The 23575-nt window shown below is 40.4% G+C and overlaps 1 protein-coding gene across 8 annotated transcripts in view; it reads right to left on the bottom strand.

The window, feature by feature from the left end:
• Window positions 1-23575, bottom strand: part of NCKAP5 (NCK associated protein 5) — a 768565-nt gene that overhangs the window by 253539 nt on the left and 491451 nt on the right. For all 8 annotated transcript variants that reach the window (XM_045560321.1, XM_045560316.1, XM_045560320.1 and 5 more), the window contains one exon: window positions 9300-9449. In XM_045560321.1, the coding sequence (XP_045416277.1) occupies window positions 9300-9449 (150 nt within the window). The remainder of the gene's footprint in view (window positions 1-9299; window positions 9450-23575) is intronic.

Here is a 23575-nt window from a genome sequence, read left to right as displayed (position 1 = left end):
AAAATATTCCCAAGATGTTAGATCTTTGAAATTGTTTCAGTAGTCCATGGACTCTCCTATTATTATTTTTTAATCATTATCCATTGATTAAAAATGAAAAGGGTTGATAGAATGAAACATCAATGAGTGTATAAGTGATCTATTTTTGCATTACAAACCACCATAAAACTCAGAGGCTTTAAACCATAAGCAATTTACAAGCTCACAAGTGTGCAGGTTGGCTGGACGTTCTTCTCATCTAAGCCATACCCAGCTGACCTCAGATCTTGGCTGGATTAGCTCATGCATCTGTTGTCAGCTGGTGAGTAGGATGGAAACCAGCTGGTCTGAGACAGGCTCACCTGAGAGGCTCTGCTCTGCTCTGCTCCACCTGGTCTCTCTCATCCACAGTCTGGCTCATTCACAGGGCAGTCATTGCTGGGATCCCAAGAATGAGAGTGGAAGCTGCAACATTTCTTGAGGCTCAAAACTTGTACAACATCACTTCTGCCACATGCCAATTAGCCAAAGCAAGCCATACGGCCAGCCCAAATTCAAGGGGTGGAACAAAAGACCTCTCATTGGGAAGAAATACAAAGTGTTCTGGCCAATTTTGTGATCAACCACAGCAAGAATGGCAAAATGGGCATTCTCTTGCACTGTTGGTGGGATCAATGGCTGATGAAATCATTCATGGAAAAAATGTAACAATCTGACAAAAGCCTTTAAAATCTTCCTATTTTTGATCCATACTTAAGAATTCGTTCAAAGGAACTAATTTGAAGAGTGTGTAAAGATGTATGCATCAGAACTTTCATTGAATCATTATTTCTAATAGCAGAATGTTTGGGAAAAACTATCCAACAAAAAGGATTTCTTATATGGGTTGTAAACCATAAAACAGAGTACTATGCAGCCATTTAAAAAGAAGACATACAACTCTATTCACTCACACAGATTTTATTCTATATTGGGTGACAATGGTGGCCCCTTAGAAGGTGTGAGTTGGGAGCTCTTCCCTAACTGTGGTGGCCCCATCAGCCTCATTTCTGGGATCCTTGATTTTGGAGAGCTACTGATTCTTAAACACATAAGAATTTTAACTGCCTACTTGCATGACTGTTCTAAAAGAATGGTACATTTTAGATATTCTATTAAAATATATGCTTATAAAGACTTAAGCACCAGGATGCTCATACCAACATTATAATACTGAAAAAGTATCAACAAGCTAAGTAGCCAAGAGTGAGATTAAATGAATGGTACTCAACATCCATTTGATAAATTTCTACATAGCCATTATATCATATTTTTGAGGAATACTGAATAACATGGGGAAACAGTTCTGATGTACTACATAAAAGAGCAGGCTACTAAACTGTACACAATGATATTTCATGATTTCCTAATTTTGATTCAGTAAAACAATAACAACAAAAAGAATGGAAATATACACATCAAAACGTCAACAGCACCCATTCCTGATTGGTATAATTACAATTTATTTCCTTATTATTTTTCCAATTTTCTATAACGTGACTATTTGCTACTTTTATAATAAGAAAATTCCTAATACAAAGTTACATCATGACATAGAATTGGAATTTTTTTTTAACTTCATGTCCCTTAGTTTTTGTCTCTAACCCTAGCTTATAGATGTTGCTAGGTGACCCACAGTTAGATATAAATTAAATAGGAGAAAGATACATGCCACATATCATAAGACAGGGATGTATGGATGTGTCAGGAAATTGTCATAGAATCTATAGGTTAGAAAGAAACAATTATGAATTTCTTTTCAGACTACCACTAGCAGCAGGCTGCTTTATAACTTTTAATTTATTTTAAAAGAAATTTGTCTTAGGGTAAGAGAGAATAAAAGTGAAAGGAAGGAAAAGGTGACAACTTAAAGCCAATCAGGAATGCCAAAAATTACACCGTTCCTCTCACTAGCAAGGAGCCAAGGCCAAACCTGGATGTATCCACAGCCATGTCAGGGGGGGGAATCAAAGGCAGGTAAGAAGCCACTTTAGAGCATTTTTGATTACACCCTTTTCTCAGGCTCAAAAGCTCCTGGCATTGGGCATATATGGAAAAGGCTTCTATGGCCCCATATGGCCGTATGGCCAGGTTTGAAGACTCAAGGAAAGTTCTACTCAAGTGTGGGGAGGGGCAAAAATGTTATTAAAGGATGGCTAAGACTATTGAAAGCAGAGAGTAGAATGGTGGTTACAGAGGCTGGAGGTTGAAGATGGGGAGATGACGGCCAAAGGGTACAAAATCTCAGTTAGACAAGAGAAATATGTTGTTTATTCTTAGAGTTCTATTGTACAGCACGGTGAGAGTGCTATCGTACATTTCGAAATTGGCAAGAGTAAATTTCAAAAGTTCTCACCACAAACTTGTTAAGTATTTGAGGTAATAGATATGTTAATTAGCTTGATTTAATTATTCTATATTGTATTCACAAATCATTATATCACTTTGTACTCCATAAATTTATACAATCATATATTGTCATTTATGTTGAAAAAAATAAAGACCACTGGAAGCTTGTTGGGTTTGGTACTGAAGTGGACCTAAGTTGTTTCAATCTTTAAACTCTAAAAGCTGTGTCTGTGGTTCTCAAGCCTGGCTGTGCATCGGAATCATTCATGGAGTTTTAGAAAAAAGCAGATGCTTAGTTTCCATTGTAGATTTAAAGAGCTAAAGTTTCCCAGGTGGTATTGTACACATCTGAACTTTTAAGAGTTCTATTTCTGCTCCGGTTTCATCCCTCTTGCCTGTTTGCAGATCTCATTCCTACATTTACATTTGCTCTCCTGTGCCACTGATTTGGCCCTTTCCACTGTATCATGCCCACCAGCACACTAACATACCCTAAGATCAACTGTCTTTTCAAGAGTTTCTCTGGTACCATGTCTCTCTTCAGTCTTGACTTTCTCCATGTCTGATTCACTTCAGAGAAAAACTTCTTAGAAGAGCCATCTATACAAATTGCCCCCATATCTTTTCCTCCCTGCACACTCCACTCAGAAACTGCTGTTATCAAGATCACAGCTGACCCATCCCTTGCCAGAGCCAATGATGTCTTCCAAGCTTCATCTTATTCTCTTAGCAGCATTCGACAAGGTTGCCCTTGGAATCCTTTCTTTTTAGGATTCTATGACACCTCACTGGCCATTCTCCTCCTACCTGACTCACCAGCTCCCTCACCAGGCTCATTTGCTGGCTCTTCTTCCTCTGCAAGACCCCTAATGGAGGGTAGCTCAGAGCTCTGTCCTCTGCCCTCTTCTCATCCACATTTATACTTACTTCTGATATTACCTTACTTAGGCCCACGATGTAGAGTGTCATCTACATGCTGATAACTTTCAAATCCATTTCTCTAGCCCTGACCTGAACCTTGTACAACCAACTGCCTACCGAACATCATTGCTTCAATGTTTAATGAGCATCTCAACTTAATACAAGACAAAACAAACTGATGATTGTACATTAATTTCCCTAAGTCACCTCTCCTCCAAGACTTGCCTCTTTCAGGAATTTGGTACCACCTCATACCCAGTTGCTAAGGCCAAAGAACTAGAAGTCACCCTTGATTTCTCATTTCCCTTATATTCCACATCTAATCCATCAGTGATTCCTACACGTTTTGCTTCTGAAATATTATTCTTATTTGATCATTTCTTACCAGCAGAGCACAGTAGAGCCGTGCAACTGGAGTTCAAATTCTGACTCTCTCACTTACTGCCTCCATGACCTTGGGCAAGATATCCAGCTTTTCTCTCATCTGAAATCTAAAACAAACATTTTACCTGGTCTCCCTGCCTCTACTGTGTCCTACTATTAGCCCACAAAGCAGCAGGAATTGTCTTTAAAGCAAAAATCACATCTTGTTACTTTCCACGTTAAAAATCTCTAATGGCTTCCCTTGAAATTTATAATTATTTTCAAAGTCATTATTGTGACCAGTGGCCAATACGGCTTTACAGGGTCTGGCCCCTGTCTGTCTTTCTGAACTAACCGTCTTCCATTTTTAAAATCGTATACCTTATGTCCTAGGATACGGTTGTTATTTCTGTTCCTCTAACTTGCCAAGCTTTCTACCATCTCCAAGTAGGCTTTCGTACTTGCAATTACTTTTCTTGGAATGTTCTTCTCCCACATCTTCTCACAGCTGTCTCCTTTTATTATTTATATTGCACCCAAAGGGCCTGCTATCAGAGGCCTTGTTAAGTAAATATCTCTCCTACCCCCAGCTCATACTCTGTCTACTACTACATCACCTAATTTTTCTTGTTCAAAGGAACTTTTTTATCTATTTATTTGTATGCTTATTTATTATTTAAGCATATGCTTCCTGTCTCTGCCCAGTGGGTAGGGACCATGAAAACTGATCTAATCCCTGTGTATAGAACAGCCTTTGGGCCACAGAAGGTGTTCAATATCTGTCTACTAACTACAAGTTTTACATATAATTGTGATGCACAGCCAGGTTTGACTATTTTAAACTACCTAATTTTAAACAAGAGTTACTGATTAACGAAATGCTTATGCTTAGCACTTTAATTGTCACACTTTCCTGGAAAGGTATAATTTAGTAGAAAAAGCTGTTATTCACCTTAACACATTTAATTGCCATATTTTTCTGCATAAAATAAATCATTCCTATAGAAGGCCACGTTCCTCTGACCTTGAGGGCACAGCTAAGGCATCAGCGATTACTTGCGTTACTCGGAGGCGCAGCACTCTCAGGTGGAGTCTGGCCTGTTCTCCCCCACATAGAGTCTGAGGATCAGAGATGCCACGGGAGGTGGGAGTGAGCAAAGGGAATGTCCAGCTTAATTTTTAGTCAAATGTGAAGTTAGTCCTTGAGTGGAGAGAAAGGGCTGCTGAAGGTGTAGGTAGGGGAGCCTGGAGACAGACAAATCAAGTGTTTCCAGGAACATGCCCTGAGCAAACCCAGGGCCTGGGGAAAATGCCCAGGAGTAGAAAGCAGGGCAGACTCAAGATGATGCCAGTGGATCCTGCAGGGCAGGTCTGGGCTGATCCCTGGAATCACTGGTGTGGGTTGGGTGGGACAGAGGAGTGATCCTTTTATGGAAGGGACCTGTGACATGGCAGTGCTGTCGAGAACAGTGAACCTTTTTCTAAGCCAAGAAAGCAGTCTCTGGAACCACGTAAACCCAAACTTTTAAGAAATGTAAAAAGCACCACACCTGGGCACTGAAAAGTCACAGAAAATATGCAAGTGGCATCCAGATTGTCCACGTGGGCCTTATGACACAGACATAAAATACATTAAATGATTTCTCCACCAGACATCAGGACCTGAAACAAACATCAGCATTTAGACCCAGGGGAACAAGTGACGGTTAGTGAGGGTCAATGGCCTACTCCTCTTCTCCATGAACAGCTGAAAAGTGGCTGAAAGCAAGGCACTCAGTAGAGAAAACTGCTAAGAGGAGAATGAAAATTGTGTGTGTGTGTGTGTGTGTATGTAATTATTGTTTTGACTGTTGGCCCTGGAGTTGTTTTTAGGAACGTAAAGGTCTTATTTAGCAAATTACTTTGATGAGCTTGGGAATGGTATGGAACGAGCCCATGAAGTGTCCATGCAGAGACCTAATGAGCTCTGTAGAATAAATGACAGGCAGAACTTGGCTGTGCTCTGGGGAGTAGGTGGGAAGTGGCCAAGTTCTCAGGCAGGGGGCTGGGGACTGAGGAGAGAGGCTATTAGAAATGCCCTGTACCCAAAGCACTGAGGACACAGAGCTATCAAAAGACCAACTGGAAGGCTCTTAGCCTTCAGAATACTCTGCTCTACCCCTATACCCTTTGTGGGGTTGGATTTTGGGAAAATCCAGGAAACGGGGCTCTGTTTCACAGGAGGATGGTGCTGAGAAAAGAGAGGGATTGAAAGTTGAGTGCGAGTAGGAGCCCAGCCAGCCCCAGAAACAGCCATAGGGGAAATAACCCTGGGATGGGGGAGTGGGGCACTAAGCTTTGCTCAGGCGGGGGAACAAGATGCTGGGACATGTCAACTGAAGAATGCCGAGGTTCATACACCTGGAAAGAAGAGCTTTATTTCTCATGAAGGGTGGTGGCCTGCAGGGTGGCCATGTGACAGGCTGTGAAGGTAGCCTCCAGCTCAGCACGCACTTCCAGGGAGGGACAAAGGGAACAGGAATTTATGCAGAGCAGGATGGCCGAATATACATATTTAACAAGCTATAGGAGGAGTCATGAATATTTATGAAAGAAGAAACATGCACATGAACAATTGAATTTCATGCCGCTTCGTGGGATCCATGTTCAGAAAACGACGGCCTTAGCATGATCCCAGGGTGTAGTTTTTGGCCCTCTGATGTCAAAGGTGAAGCAGAGGACATGAAAAACCCTCTCTGCACACCCTCCACAGACTGGTCAGAACCACCCCATGGTCAGTGTTCTCTTATGAGGAAGGAACGCTGCTCAGTTGTCATACTGAAACTGCAAAAAGGGAGGAGCGATCATGAGACTGGTTTTCCTTCGCGCTTAAGGAAGAAAGCCTGATAGCAGTTAGCTAGCGAAGGAGGGGGTATAAAGAGGTGTGCCTGACCTCCCATCCTGTCATGGCTGGGAACGCCGTTTTCAGGTCTCTGGGGTCCCCTTGGCCAAGAGGGGGTCCATTCAGTCAGTGGGGGATGAGGATTTTATTTCAGTTCACAGACAGTATTAACTTAATTCTCAAAGTCAGTGGCTCCTTAGCTACAGTTTAAGCTGTTTTTGAATTTTATCATCATATAAATCAAGAACATAATATTAGAATCACCTCTGCATCTCCTTTTTCACACCTTCTTGGGACCTGTGTAGGGAGCAGGAATTAAAGAAGACTGCTTTCCATCACCCTAAAACTCATTCTTCTGCTTCTTACAACATCAGGGGCTAAGAGATGGGTATATAAATATGGTTTTTTCAAAAATATACTGATAGAAAATACTGTTTTTTGAAAAATCTTACTATATAACATCAAATTTTGCCAAAGTAATTTTGACACATTATGATTAATTCCCTTGAAATCTTCCAAAAGAACATTTTGTTAAAGTGTATAAATCCACACAGGGGTTCTGTGACCAGCTCTGACTGCAGTCTGTCAAAATGAGCCCTCTATTTTCCCACAATGTTTTTTAATCTATGCAGAAGATCCTATACACTGAGAATATGTAGTAAATTTAAAAAAAAAATAAGCAGCACATGAAATTTACATGCAAATTAGATTTATATAAAGAGATCTAAGTATATAATAAAATATATTTGTATATTTATAAGCATATTTATAAATGTATATATTTGTATTACGTTATATTATAAAATAATCTTTTTATTATCTGCTTAAGTAGAGGATAGAGAAATTTATCTATCCCCTACTTAATTTATCACTTAATACTGAACAAGTAATTTTTAAGAAACAAGAGGTGACTCTGTGACTAGAGGAAGTTAACTTAGGAAATAAAGTATTTTTATAAATTAAAATTGTGGGGCTTAATGGCATTTAAAGATATCATCTATTGCATCTAACTAAGGCTGGACGTAAGAGTTGTTGCCTGAAGTGTAAAGATCTCTGTGGAAGGAAAAAAAAATATTGTTTCTCTTTTACTCATTAAGAAACAGTTGTTGCTAAAAATATTTTTAAAATACCTCTTAGCTTGAATAAATGCAATACTCTGTACAAAGTTATCGCTCGCAATGAGATGAGCTAAGAATAGTTTTTATTGTAATCATAAACAAAAACTAATAATTTAACTACATGGTTCTACGGAAGCAAGAAATTGTAATATCAACATATTCCTATTGTGAATCCAGTTAATTCAACCTCAGCACAAAGCTGTGAGTTTATTAAAACTCAAATGGCAACCTCAGGGTCTCGAGAAGGCTTTCCTACCTCTTACGCTGACTGTCTTTAAAAATGACAAAAGTATGAGAACTCTTCAGGAGACGGGTGATTCCTAGTCCTTTTCCCAGAGGGAACTGCCCAGGGGGTTCCCTTAGTTGATCTCTTCTGCCTTGTCTTTGCTGTCACCCGCTTCCTCGTTGCCTTCAGTCACACTTGTGTGGAGTAGTTACAGTTTTTATTCATGGTTCTTGTATCAATCATTATATCCAGATAAATAGGAAAAAAAAACGATTTAAGGAAAAGCAGCAGCCTTGGTACAGATGGATAGAAGAGGTACCACTGTAAAAATAATTTAATACAATTTAATCCTTATTTCTTCCCTGTATGGTTAGTTACTATTATTCTCCCCAATTTTTCAGCTGAGGAAACAGAGGCACAGAGAGCCTAAGAAACTTGGAAGGTTTTGAGACTAGAAAGTAGTAGAACAGGGAGGGATTCAAACCAAACCTTGAAAATCTGGCTCCAAAGTCCATAATCTTAACCATTTTGTTTTACTATCACTAAGGGAACCATATAAAAAGGACATGCTCACCACAGACAACGTGGGAGATCACAGCCATGTTTGCAGAAACCAAGCATAGGAAATAAGGCCTCTCCAGGGCTTATTTCTTCACATTGTTGGAGTTTTCAGGATTCTGTAGATTTTAAGGTAGAGCTACGTTTTTAGATGTTAGGTGACGGCAGCCCCTTCTTTACTAAGGCTTTCAGCACATGAGATCTCGATCAAGAACTAATAACTGAAATGTTGTTTGATGACTGCATCTAACACTTGAAATGATGTCAAATGCCACTGAGTAATAGACCAGTGATATTCAAACTGTGATTTGGAGGACTGCAATGCCCCCAAAATCTCATCAAAGAACTTTTTAACCCAGTTTCAGCTCCACTTTTGTAAACTTTACATGCTGAACTCCTACACAAGTCTTTTTTTTGAGAAATAATTCTACTGCTTAAAATTTATATATATATATATAATCACCTTTACACACTATTAAATATTTTGCTTATTCATTTACTCATTCAATCATTTTATTAGGCATTAGGAAAACAAGGTGAAATATCTCAGAGCTCCTTCCTTCATGAGCTTGCAATTTTAGGAACTGATCCAATTTGAGGGCTGACTTTAATTTAAAGTCAATTGCTGTCCTACATACTCTTTTTGAGGCCATATAATCATAGTCACTAGGTCAAGACCCTTTCAGTGCCACAAATTTTAACTTGCTGCTCATCACAGACAGATGAATGTCAGTAGGAGACCCCAGATTGTATTAGTCTGGGGGAAGTGAGGAAGGAAGATTTATATTCACTCAAAAGCAGGGCCAGTAAAAGAAATGGAACAGTTATTTTTCTTTAAACATGTAAAAATTGTTTCATTTCTTACCTCTAGAGCTTTTAGTCTCTCTAACAGCAACTTGGTCTTTTCTTTTCCCTCGTCTGCGCTGCTGCTTTCACTCCTCGAATCCTCATCCACCACCATGTGAAGATCTTCCAAAGCTTCTTTATGTTTTCTCTCTTCTTCTGACAGTTTTTCCTGAAGCAAAAAAGAATTATGGTTTTCAATAATCTCCACTGAAAAATCAACATGAGTGTTAAGGCTGAAAAGGTTGGAATCCTCCTATCACTTGTGTACTCTTCTGAGGTGGAGGTGGAGGATTTTGCTAAACAAACTCTGAGTGGTGCTTATACTAGTAAACACAGTAGATATTTTAACTGAACCCTGGCAAGACACAGCCATTGGGTCACTTTCTCTGAATGCAGATGTCCTTTGCCCAGTTGGAGAAGTGACCAAGCCAGCAAAGCCATAGGTGGAGTCATATGGTTAATCCAATTTTATCTGCACAATGGAATTCAGCTGTGCTTTAAAGTGGGGAAACATACATCAGTTTTGATACCTTGATTTATGAAAGGCTTAGCTCCTCAAAATAGGATCATTAAAGCCACTGGATATGTATCCATTTAATTAAGGGAATATAAAATATCACAAAATGCTGAAATAATAGTGATTTCAGAATTCTAAGCTAAAACCAATTAGTTCTTTCAGTTCAGTGATGACACAGCTTTTACGGACCCCTTAGTCCCTTTTGTAGCACTTCAGGGTTTGTAGTATATCTCTGAAGCAGACATAAAACAGTATCTTGTCTTGCCTCCCTGTTGGAAGCTCCTCACTCAACCTTGTCTCTGGTAGCTTTTTGGAAGCTGAAAAGTGTTACATTGAGCCTCATGCTTGGCTCTTGTTTTCAACGGAAAAAGACATATCGAGAAAATATCATATGAAAAAAATCCTACCCATTTTGTACATATATCAGGACCCTTGCTCTACACAACCAGGTGACATCATTCCATCATTTTAATTCTAAACATAACACTACACAAATCTTTACTTTAATATAGCTGGTTGTCAACCATCTAGGCTAAACTAGATTATCAATGGTGAAAGATGTCTTTATATTTAGTCCTAAGCTAAGATCAATTTGCAAGTACAGAAGCATAAAAGAGATGATTCTTACCCTCAAGGTGCTCATACAATCTACTTAGAAAAGAACAGCATAAGAAGAAAAAAAAAACAACAACAGGGTTTTCAAACTGCTCACCAAGATGCTTTCAAGGTTTCAAAAATATTTGCTTTAAATTATTTTTTGAAAATAAATTATGATGTATATAAAATATCAATATATGTGTACATATATACATATATTAAGCATATATGTATATATGTATAAAACACTGGAGACTACAAACTCAGTAAATTGATCTACGTTAATCTGCTTTGTACAGATTGCAAAATGTAATTTATACTGTTATCTCTGTATCTATAAATGCACAATTGATCAGGAAGGTGGTAGTTCTTTATGAAATGAGGCCACAGCGTGTCTAATGATATGAAATGTATCTAATGATATGAAAGGTGTGTTCACTTGCATAGCAGGTGTGAGTTTAGCTCAGACAAATGCCAGGCAAGTTTAAGGTGCACATCCACAGGCCAGGAAACAAATCCAGGTCATAGGAGCATTTTTTTATAGCTTTGATTTTTTATTCTTTGTTTAAGGTTTGGCTTCTTGTCAAACTTTCACTTCCATGATAAGGAATATGAAGTTTATAGATATTGCTACCAACTAAGTTTTGAAATAAAAAGGTTCTTCAACTTCTCTTTTATGATTCGAGATCATTATAAATAAACATTAACCTGGGATTATAAAGCAAGCTGTTTTAAAAATTATTATCATCTTCATTTTACTTCTCTGTGTGAATTATGGTTTTTCATTTCTCACTAAGCATATTCCATTTGTGTTTTGAATATACACACATACAGTCATGCATAACTTAATGACAGGGATATATTCTAAGAAATGTGTCTTTAGATTATTTTGCTGTTGTGTGAACATCATAGAACATACTTACACAAACCTAGATAGTATAGGCTACTACACATCTAGGCTATGTGGTACAGCCTATTGCTCCTGGGCTACAAACTTGTACAGTATGCTATGCAGCGCATACCTGGGGGGGTATGTGTGTATAAATATATATATTGACATATCATGTAATAATTAGAGCTCTACAGCTAATTAAAACAAAGAAGAGCCACTGGTATGGTAAATGGAAAACCAGAAGACTTTGGAATCTGACAGCTGGATCCCAGATCTATCATTTATTTAGCAGCCGATCTTGGCAAACTACTTAATTTCAATAAGTCTTGGTTTATCTGTCCCCTAAATGAGGCTAAGAACAACATACATATAATTACATACTATAGAGTAAGTTCTCATTATTCACAGTAGCTATGTTCTATAAAGTTGTCATGAACACTGAATTAGCAAATATGGAATTATTACTCCTAGGGGAAATACAGGGTTAGATTCCTATGAGGTCTGGTCACAACACTTTCATCAACCAATCAATATATAACCTATCTTAATGTGTGTTTCTAATATATATATTGTTGATTCATTAACATTGAACTAACAGCCAACAGCAATGTAACCCACGCCTTAACAAATCTTATCTAACACATGTATTTTCTCCATGAGGCACATCACAGCATTCTTATGCTTAGGAACACTATGCCCCATGTTAGGGGCAATTTCAAACAGTGAAATCACCATCAACATGTGGAAAATGTGGAAAACATGGCATTACATCGTCTCCACAAAAAGGAGACTTGCATACCGCATGAGAGCTAAAACAAGAAGGCAGAGGGTTGCTCAGTCTTAGCTGGGAACGTGAGTCCCACGTGGCAAATTTTTCACTTCTCTGTGCACGTCCACGAATGACTATGGAGTGCCACAAGTATTGATTTTGGGGTTGCAAATAAATTTTTGTGAGTAGGCAAACTGCAAATACAGAATCTACAAATAATGAGGGCACATGACCATAAACACACATACTTAAAAGTGCCTAGGCACAGTGCCTAAATATAATGGTGTGAAATGACTGGATACAACTAAAGAGAATATATATTATATATGTGAGTATTCAGATTACATAAAATGCAAGGGTCATTTTACATAATTTGAAGAAGGGGCAATCAATGAGGGCTGTAATTTCATGAAATGGATTTCATGGACTTATCCTTGGAAGTAGTGATATAATTTAAACAGAGAGGCACAGAGTGGAAGTTTGGTCAAAGGGAAAATGTTCCTAGTTGGGAGTAAGTTTTGTCTATACAGGTTTATAAGGAAACCAGTTTGATTATAGTAGAGAAAAAAAAAAGCTTTTAAGAGAGTAGCTGAGTAATAGGACTGGAGAGAAAAGGAATAAAAGGATTCTTGGAAATGACATTGAAAAATTCAGACAATTCGTTCGTTCGTTTGTTCATCCAACAAATGTTTATTGAGCACTGACTTGGCCATTTGCTGTCTAGGTGCTGGAAATACGGCAAACAAGACAAGGTTCCTATAGTCCACGAAATTACATTATAATGTTGGGAAACACGACAAATTCCAAATCAAATCTGTAAGCAATATAATTGTAGCCAGTAGTAAATGCTATGAAGAAAATAAAACAGTATAACGTGACAGGCAGAGTTATGGTTAGGAACAACGCTAGATGGTGACTTCAGAGTAAGGCTGTGTGAGGAGGTGGGTATTTAGCTGAGGCCAAACAGAAAAGAGGAATCAGCTGTGCAGTGGTAGGGACAAGCATTCCCAGCACAAGGACTAGCAAAGCAAATGCCCAGTGCCGGGGTGGGGCAGGGCGGGGTGGGGCATGCCCTGCTGGAGGGCTGAGGGAGAGGCCGTGTGGTAGAGCACAGTGACTACCAGAGGAAGACTAGCAGGAAATGGATCAGAAAGAGAGCTGGACCACAGAAGGTCTCGCAAGGCATAGAAAGGAGTTTGCATTTTATTCTTGGTGCAGTAAAGAGGAGCTGAAGGCTAAGCAGGGGAGTGATGGGTTCTGATTTATACTTTAGAAATATCATCATCCTGACTGCTGCAGCAGTGGAGAATGGGCTGTGGAGGGAAGGAGCCGGGAGAAATAAAAATCAGGAATATTTCCAAGGTTTGGATAAGGTACTTACCAAAAGCGGTTCTTAGGAGAGATCAGAATCAAGGTCAAGAGCCCTGGATTCAATGCCCAGCTTTTATATTTTTCGACCTCGCCAGGCAAATCATTTGTCATTTTTAGGCCTCAGTTTCACCCAGATATAAAATGAGGAGTTGGACTAGATGTCCCAAGTGTTAAAGTTAAAGTTCTAAGAATTCAATTACTCAAGACACAATTTTCAGGAAGAAAATGTTGACAAGACACTCAGTGGTAACAGAAATGACAAGCAAACAGAAAAAGGATGTCTACATTTTGTAACAAGAAAGTTGTTAGTGGGAATTTGAGGACTGTTTGACTACAGTGTGACAATGGTACCCAAATTGTCAGTGGTTAAGCAAAAACTGAAAAGAGAAAATAGAGGCAATTTTCTCAGATGCTCATTTGAAAGTTTGGCAGGGAAGGAAAAATAAAGAACTATGGCTGAAGGGCATTGCAGAGGCAAGTGGAAACCTTTTTCAAGGTAGAGCAAAAGGAGTGTTTGAAGAACTAAAGAGGAGCGAGAGCACCTGACAAGCAAAGGTAGGAATTCACGAAGGCTCTCCAAAGCCAGGAAGGCAGAGGATGAAGGGCACTGGCAGAAGAGCCAAGGCCCTAAAATGTAGTTCCCTGCAAAATACCATGTTACAACTCAGTTTCTCAGCTTTTCTAAATCATGAGTGTCTAGCCTGAGTTCTTAGAGAACAGGATTTGAGTGCAAGTGGTTTATTTGGGAAACGAGGAAACAGCAGTAGGGAGGTAGGGAAGAGACTCCAGGGCAGGAAGGGAGCCATTACAGGGTACATTATTCAGAAAGTGGAGCTAAATTATCCCCTGTGAGACTCAGGGAGATGGTGCAAAGCACAGGTCTCAGAATGAGCCCACCCCAGGTGAGAGAGCTGGGGTGTCTATGTACCACCCCTTAAGATTCATTGGTTGAGGGCAGCTCTTGGAGTGCTCATTTCTTGGCCCTTCCAGCCTGCCACAGGCAGTGAGGCTTTGCATAGTTCTCACATAAACATGTCCTATGACACAGACCCTGGCAGGTGGAAGTCACAGGGGCACTCCGAATGCTTCGGGGGTATGGGAAGGAAACTGCCAATGTACTGATGCCAGACAGAGAAAAGGCTTCAGACCTGCTCTGGCAAAACATCACCCAGGGCAGAAAGCCACATCTGTATGCTGCTCACAGATTAGTCACTGACCTAAAAGCATATTTCCTTGTGCTCTACATTCTAAATGTCCTGAAACAAATCCAGAAGGTGAGGTTATCTGTCCTGTCATTTTCTCCACTCATCTCCTTAATCTTTTACCAGTAAGAGTGCTAGAGTATAATGTAATAATGAGAAAGAGGAATAATGGAAAGGACATCTTTAAAGTAAATGGATGAGCCAAAGAGATAAATAAGTGGAGAGAAAGAGGTAGAGGAGAGAAAGATCTGGGAGAGCGAAGGCAAAATATGGCCATAACCCACTGCCAGGTCACAACTGTCAGTTTCATAAAGAACAGCTGTTGACGTTATCTTCCACTCCCAAAAGCATGCCAATGTTTTTAAAAATCAAGTATATGTATTCCATACAAAAATAAATAGCCCATTTCAATCAGCAACAATATCAGAAATTTTAGTTGCTTTGCCAATTAAGTACCTGAGATGTGCATGGTAAAAAGAGAGCAAGAGAGAGGCTGGAAACACATGACTAAATAAATATACTAAAGAGAATATACTAAATAAAGTATATTCTCCTTATGAGCTTCCAAGAGAGAAAGAAGAAAAGTCAGTCAGGTCCACTCATGAGGACGCCAAACTGTGAAGAGAGTAAGTTGATTCCAGAGGGGACCCGTTTTCATTTTTATGGTGTTTAATCAGCAGTGAATTCTATAAAAGTCAGGCTACCACACCAACAACTTTCACTCCCCACATATTTCATACATGATTGAGACCATACGCTTGTTTGCCTCAACAAATACCAGCTAGAACTCAGGAAGCTAAAGATTTAGGAGCTCAGTTTGCCTTTAAGGGTTTAAATCAAATTTCACCTTGTCCGATAGAGCTATAAGTTTCTCTAAGTGGTAACCAGGGTAATGATTCACCTTTGGGGGAGCTTTCATCTTTTGTTCTCAAGCAGTCAGCATCATCAGGCCTATGTAAAATAACATCAATCAACACAAAGCTCTGGGTTGCATCAGTTGAACTCAGACAGATGACAGGCCAGAGAGCCTACTTAGTCCACAGTGTGGGCAGCACAGCTCTTCACGGATGGCCAGCCGCCGCCCGGTCTGTAAGCCGGTGGGCTTTACAAACATTACGAAGGAACACCACCATCCTGCCCTTTCCCAAAGTATGTAAATGTGCCTTATTCATCTTCAGGTCACCAGCTTCCTCCAGCCCAGCACACGGTAGGACTCAATGAATATTTCATGGGGTCACTTTACTCTATAATTAATTAATTAATCCATTCACTCAGCAAATATCTGCTGAGCAGCTCCTATGTGCGAGGCACTGAGTAAGATGCCAGGGATACCAAGGTGCATAAAAACACACGTAACACACGTGGTCCCTGTTCTCACGGAGCTTACGGTCTTGTGGAGGGAGAAATACCTATTAATTGGAATGTCACAAGCAGATATAAAATAGCACTGCAATATGTGCAGCGAAGATCTGAAGTGCCGAGAGAACCAATGAGAGAGGGATGTGAAAGAGAGGTCAGGAAAGGTTTTCCAGATGGAGCTGAGGTCTGAAAGCACAATGGGAGTTAGTCAGGAGATGACCAGGAGGTGGGAAGAGGGGAGGGCCACTGACAGAGTCTGAGAGAAAGCCAGGGTGGCTGGGTAGGGAGACAGGCTGGATGGGCAGATGGGGCCAGGCCCCCTGTCAAGGAGTTCTGTCCTTACCCTAAGGGAAACGGGAAGCCCCTGCCTGTTTTCAAGTGTGTTGGGTGGTGGTGGTAGCAGTGGTGAGGGTGACATGGTCACATTTGTGTTCTGAAATAGCTCCCTGGTACAGTCTGGAGGACGGATTGGAGAAAAGTTAACACAGATGTGGGGAAAACAAGAGGCTGCTACAATAGTCTAGGCCGGAGTTGATTGAACTATGATTAAAATGACAATTTCACAAAATGAGACCTCATCATTTGTAAGTTAACCTGTAATCCTGATTCTTTAGAGCATGCAGTTCCTCTAACAGTGACAAATAACTAAGATTTCCTTACTTCAACATTTCTCAGAGAGTGGGCCAACAGCCACAGGCGTTGGAGTGGCCAGAGTGTGGGAGGGGAAGAAGTGCTGTTTGTTTGAGATGCAATTCCTTGGTGTGCTCTGGCCCTGGTGAGTCACAATTCCTGGAAGCAGAGCCAGGAATCTCTAATTTTAGAGAACACCCCAGGTGATTCTAATCCATGCCCAAGTTTAAGAGCCTCTGGACAAAGACGCTCCAACATAGAACATAAATCGACTTTTCCTTTAGATAAGCTTTTGAGGTTGTACATTTGATTTAATTTCTACTACTAATATTACATAAGTTGAATGAGCAGATAATTAATCATCCAAACCAACACCTTCCTGGAGAGTGAGAGGGCGACTGGCTATTAACAGCACACTGGGACAATAGGTATAAGCCAAACAAACGGAGACATACTTACCCATAGCGAGCTAAATCCTACTTCAGTAACAGATGTCCTGTGCAATAGAAACTACTCTGTATTAGTGTGATGAGAAACCTCTGGGGAATTTCTATTTGAGTTCTGAGACTCCAGGAACCACTATGTTATGATTGTTCCTTTTAACGGAAACAGATAACAATAATAGCCTGTAACTACTTTCAGTGGCTTCTAGAGCAAAGGGCACTAAAGGTTCCAAGAGATCGGTTCTAAGTCTGCAGCAAGGAAGGAAAACATATGTATGTCTACAACTCCCTTGCTTGGAAACCCTTCCTAATTTAAAAATAGCGCTTGCTTGCCCCTTATTTTTTTATTAAACAGTTAAGGAGAAATCTACCCATCAGTGTCCCAAATGAGGTAGGAAAGTGGCAATGGGCTGTCACGAAGGGCTCACAATTTCTCTCATAAGGAAAGTGAAACGAGAAGTTTAGACATTCTTACCCTAACCCCTGTGCTCAGTCCCACTGGTTGTGTGTGGTTGCCCAGTTGTGTGTGCAAAGGCTTAACCGCAACATGGTGGCCCTTGTGTCTTCTACCCCATCACTGAGGGAGTGGCACTAGGTCTGTCTGGGTCCAGGACTGTCAGGATAACTGAAGGATCCCAAATTGGGGCAGAGAGGAAAGGCCGTGTCTACCACATTTGGACATGCCTTGGCATTTCGTCTGATGGGATAAAGAGACAGTCAACCCTGAGGCCCATCAAGTGTCATCTCATTATAATCTAAAAATCTATTCTCCAGGGTGGGACATCTAGTCTCATTTTTAGTAAGCCTTGGAACAAGTAGAAAAAAGAAATCTACATTCCTTCCTTGCTCTGTACTAACTAGCTGTGTGATCTTAGGCATCATATAACTTCTCTGCCCTTCAATTTCTTCATCCATAAAATAAAATGTGCAAATATAGACTAACTCAGAGGTCTTTTATAGCTTTAAATTTCTACCGTATTGATTATTTGTAAAAACTAAACTCTGGAGGATAAATATTTAAAACACTGCTGAAGTTCAGGGATTTTTTTTTTTAAATACACAATGCCATTAAGATTAGATCATTTGAAGACTCCTTGCATAATAATATTTTTGTGCTTCTTTTCCAGAAGGGTACTTCTCTCTAACTCTCCCTCTCAGCCCCCATCCTCCTTGAAAAACTATTCTCTTTTTTCCATGTATTTTTCTTGGGACCTAAGATTAGAGTCACCTATAAGAAACACAAGGCCTGGTAAGCAACAGTCAGCAAGAGTTTAGTAAAAAATACTCTTGACACTGCCCCAAGATCAAGCCCAACATGAACCCTCTCTAAGGGCATTTGGTTATTAGAGGAAGTATCTCTTGGTTGCAAGGCTTTAGAAAAAAATTTTAAAAAATTCATTCATCTCTCTGTTTTTAATATTTTTAACTCTGATGGTGGACACAAAGCCAACATGTAGAAACAAAACATATGCTGATGGTAATAATAGTTGTATTCTGTTCCCAGCCCATTCATTATTTTTCTGATGGGGACTATCCTTATCTCTTACTATAGTGGGAGGGGGGAACCCTCAAGAACTTGTAGTTTTTAAACTTGAAGATAGCTAAATGAAATTATGGGGATATGAAGAAACATCCAACTTAAGAAAGCTAGTGAGTTGTAGAAGTTAAAAGAGAACTTTTTTCATTTGGAATATCCAACCATGTGTGAAATCCACCTACTAATTCATAGTAAAAATATAAAAAGCTATAATTTAAGACCGATCACATAATGAAGAAATTGGGGTGGTATTAACATTAAATAAGTTCTTTTAAGAACACAAAAGACATAATAAATAACACCTAATCTTTGTATAACATCTCAGAGTTAAGCCAAGTAAGTTCATACATACCATTTTACACACCCACACTAACAGGGATGTAGGGCAAATATTCTGCATCCCCTTTCCAGACAAGGAAATATGCTCTGCTAGGTTGTTAAATGACCTGTTTAACAGTAAAGTAGCAGAGCCAGAATTCAAATACAGTTCTGATTTCAAATGTCATGGTCTTTCCGCAGACTTAGTGACCTCTTTTGGACTTTGCCGTGAATGTATAGATCTATCCTTAATGGTAATTCTACCTGAGAATCTGTGATCTTTATCCAGCTGAGAACCATGCTATTGGCAGCATCGCTCCCAAGGCTCCCAGGCCATTCCTCTGCGGGGCTGGTGTTTTATCAGAAACGTCAGGTCTGGTCTCAGATGACTATCAGCAGAATAGGTTTAACAAACCACTACCACTTCCATAGTTAATGATGACTCAATTAGTTCAAAACATAAACACACACCATAATACAAGGTCAATGGAAATACAGAGAGGCCAGCTGGCTGGATGACAGCCGCTTCAGTGTGCTCCGGATGCTTCAGCTTCTATGATTTATTTACTCATTTGTTTTCTGGTGGTGGGGAGGGTGTGCAAAATATATTGTCACTTTAGATAGCACTTCGGCAAATACCATAACAACGTTCCCAGGGATCACTAGCAGCTTTTGTTCAACACAAGCATACTAAATTTTAAAGAGGGAAAAATAGCGTCAGATAAATCACAGGATTTTAAAAGAACATCCCAATTTGTTCACAGTTTAACATTACTACTGTCAGGCAAAACATATAAAACTCTTCTTTTTCATCTCTGGATTTGACTTACAAAGTGAGCTAAGCACATAGTCAAATCCACAAGATTAAATGTGTATGATGGATAAGAGAACAAAGTGTTTTCTTTATGTCTCTACTATGAACCCACGACCACTGGCATATCAATCCACACCTACTCCACATTACTCTTCACTCAAAACGCTCCTCAGTATTGTCGGCTATCTTCCATATTGAACAGATCTGTGGAGTTACATGAATAAATTTTCAGATGATGTTTTTATTGCTTGTGCCATCTATCAGCAACATTTATTTTCTTAAAAAATAGGTTCAATTCTAAAGGCAGTTTACATAAAGGAAAACTCTACTGTAGAACAGAACGGTTTGAAAAAGTCAGCTGAAAATTTCATTAAAGTTATGTTCCAGGTGGCTGGATATCTAAGAAAATTAGCAACAGCAATTATGTCTTTGGAGTCCATGGATGGTTATCTGAGTATAACATGGGCAGAAAGAAACCACAAATGGTAAGAATGTCATGTAGGTGGGGAATTTCAGTGATTAATGGTTACACTTAAACACTTAGAGGTCAGTAAAAAAAAAAAAAAAATTTGCATATCAAATTCAATCACCCTCCCACCCCAGTATTCTGAAAGATTTCACAGGTAGGGGAGTCAAAGGGTTTCCATAGGGAAGCTGAGCTCATGGACTGAGCAATCCCAAAATGAACTAAAATTCAGTAATTAAATAGGTAATGGTAGGTGAGTGACTACATTACTGCTATCTTTTACCCACATCTACAACAGCCATTGGTCTGAGATTCCTGGCCAGAATTTTAATCAAAACAAATTTAAGTAAGAATAGAAGCAAGACGGCGGATGAAAAACACCTCCAACCAGAGTGTCTCTGCAAGAAGGAAACATTTTAGATGAAAGTGGAAAAAAAAAAAAAGAACAGGCAGACAAACATAGATCGGACAAGGGTCAGAAGGAAGGGTGGCTAAACCTACAGGAGACTCCATGGCAAGAGGTTGCGGAGCAGAACTGGAAGGAGAAAGGCATCAGCAGGAACTAAACCCCAAGAGGCTTGGAGACCAGCGACCAGGGTAGGTGGAGCAGTTAAATTTCTGCTGGTGGGCTCCCAAGCTGCTGGAGAGACCTGCCAACACCAGCCCAGTGAGCCGTGAACCTCTTGTGGACAGGGCACTGGGCTCCCAGCTCCCTCGGAACACATCCCGCCCCACAGACCTGAGCCAATCAGCTGGCGCCATATTGTGCCCTTCTCCCCTTCCCCCCTCCTCCCCTGGGCTGCTGAGAGAGACAATTTAGCCACCACTGGTAGGCATCCACAGGGAATGGGACCTTTCATTTTGGGGCCCTGCAGTGATCTGAGGGGTACTGTGAGCTTGGACTGTTAGCTCCCTACCCATCAGCCCTCCCTAGTCCTGCCTGCCTGGTGACTTTAGCAGGGCAGGGCAAACCCCAAGACAGACATGGATCCAACTTGGGCACCCCGTGCGTGACTTGAAACCAGCATTCTTCTCCCTAGCAATGTCAGGTATTGCTCTCTGGGGCCCAAGGGAAAGGCCTGCAGGCCAGAGCCCATACACCCAGGTCTCCATCACATTGCCCAGGGGCACAAAAGAGACATGTGTGAAGAACTCTACTGAGGTGTGAGTGCCTTCAGAGACAGATCAGAGTGGGTTCCAACTGCAGCGTGCTCAAGGGGCAATCTTCCTCCCACCGGAGGGAGGATATCCCAGCTCAGGCCGTGACTCTGGGCAGGGAACCTCCCGGCTTGCATCACAGTCAAAGGAGATCTACTTGCTTGAGGTCCTGCCTGCTGGCAGAGGCCCAGGAGAATTTTCAGAATAAGGGAGGGTAGAAAGGAGCGAGGCATGCACAAGACTGAAAGACTGCAGGTCTCAGACAGCCCCTCCCAACATGCAGACTTTTTGGCTGAGTGGGGTCATTTTAGCCCCTCCCTGTCAGCTTTGCCCAGGAGCAAAGAACTGACCTTTGACCCCAACTAACAGCATCTGGGGAGTTTGAAGGCAGGCTCACCCAACCCAGCTCTGCCCAGCCTCACTCTCCAAGCTTTCCCCACTGAAGTGGAGAATAAGGACACTCCTGGAAGTCCCAGGGCCCCACTCACGACCTGAAGCACTACAGTGCCTCTCCAGAGGAACCAGAGCTGGTTACAGGACCCCAAAACAATATTGCAGCCTGCTCTTCTTGGCAAGTGCCACCTACTGACAGGGAGGTCAATTTGCACACCCTTTTACTGCATTTACTGACTCATCATACAGGGTGTGGTAGAATCTGACCCATAAGCACCACCTACTGGCTCAGAGATTAAACTGGGCATCTCATTATCTAAACAAAAATCCAAAGGTAAGAAGCAACAGCTGCTCCAGATGGGAAGGAATCAGCAAAGAACTATGGAAGTATGAAGAATCAAACAGGAAGCACACCCCCAAAGGGGAGCACCAGCTTTCTAGCAATAGATATCAACAAAATTCAGAACACTAAAATGACAGAATAATAATTTCAAACATGGATTGTTGAGCATTTTTTTCATATGTTTGTTGGCCATTTTTCTGTCTTTTTTTGAAAAATTTCTATTCATGTCCTTTGCCCACTTTTTGATAGGAATGGCCAACAAACATATGAAAAAATGCTCAACATCTCTAATCATCAGGGAAATGCAACTGAAAACCACAATGAGATATCACTTAACCCCAGTGAGAATGGCCTTTATCATAAAGTCCTAAAACAATGAATGTCGGCGTGGATGTGGAGAGATATGAACACTCATATGCTGGTGGGACTGCAAACTAGTACAACCTCTGTGGAAAGCAATATGGAGATACCTCAAAGAGCTACAAGCAGAATTACCATTTGATCCAGCAATCCCATTACTGCGCATCTCCCCAAAGAAAAAAAAGACATTCTATAAAAAAGACATCTGCACTCGAATGTTTATAGCAGCACAATTCACAATTCCAAAGATGTGGAAACAACCCAAGTGCCCACAAATACATGAATGGATTAATAAAATGTGGTATACGTATACCATAGAGTTCTACTCAGCCACAAAAACAGTGGTGAGCTAGCACCTCTTGTATTATCCTGGATAGAGCTGGAACCCATTCTACTAAGTGAAGTATCCAAAGAATGGAAAAACAAGCACCACATGTACTCACCATCAAATTGCTATTAATTGATCAACATTTATGTGCACATACAGTAGTAACATTCATAGGGTGTTAGGCAGGTGGGAGGGTGGAGGAGGGGATGGGTATATTCACAGCTAATGGGTATGGTGCACAACATCTGGGGGATGGACACACTTGAAGCTCTGACTCAGGTGGGGCAAACACAATATATGTAACCTAAACATTTGTACCCCTGTAATATGCGGAAATAAATAAATAAATAAAAGCCAAATTTAAGCAGTTTAAAATTTTCTATCCATTTTGTCACAAATGAATGAACCTGGAGGACATTATGTTAAGAGAAATAAACCAGGCACAGAAAGACAAATACCACATGATCTCCCTTACACGTGGAATCTAAAAAGTATGAAATCATAGATCAGAGAGTAGAATGGCAGTTACTAGAAACTTTGTGGGTAGCAGGGATTGGCAAGATGTTGTTAAAGGACACAAACTCTTAGACAGCAGGAATAATTTCAAAAGATCTATTGTACAACATGGTGACTACAGTCAATAACGATGAATTGTACACTTCAAAACTGCTAAGACTATAAATTTTAGGTGTGTTCAACACAAAAAATGATGAGGTATGTGAGGTAATGCATGTGTTAATTAGCTTTATTTAGTCATTTCACAATGCATACACATATCAAAATATCATGTTTATACCA

The sequence above is a fragment of the Lemur catta genome, chromosome 8 (genome assembly GCF_020740605.2).
Source record: "Lemur catta isolate mLemCat1 chromosome 8, mLemCat1.pri, whole genome shotgun sequence".
Taxonomy (NCBI): Eukaryota; Metazoa; Chordata; class Mammalia; order Primates; family Lemuridae; genus Lemur; species Lemur catta.
Note: the sequence above shows the minus strand (reverse complement) of the source record. Positions and strands in the feature narration are given on the sequence as shown.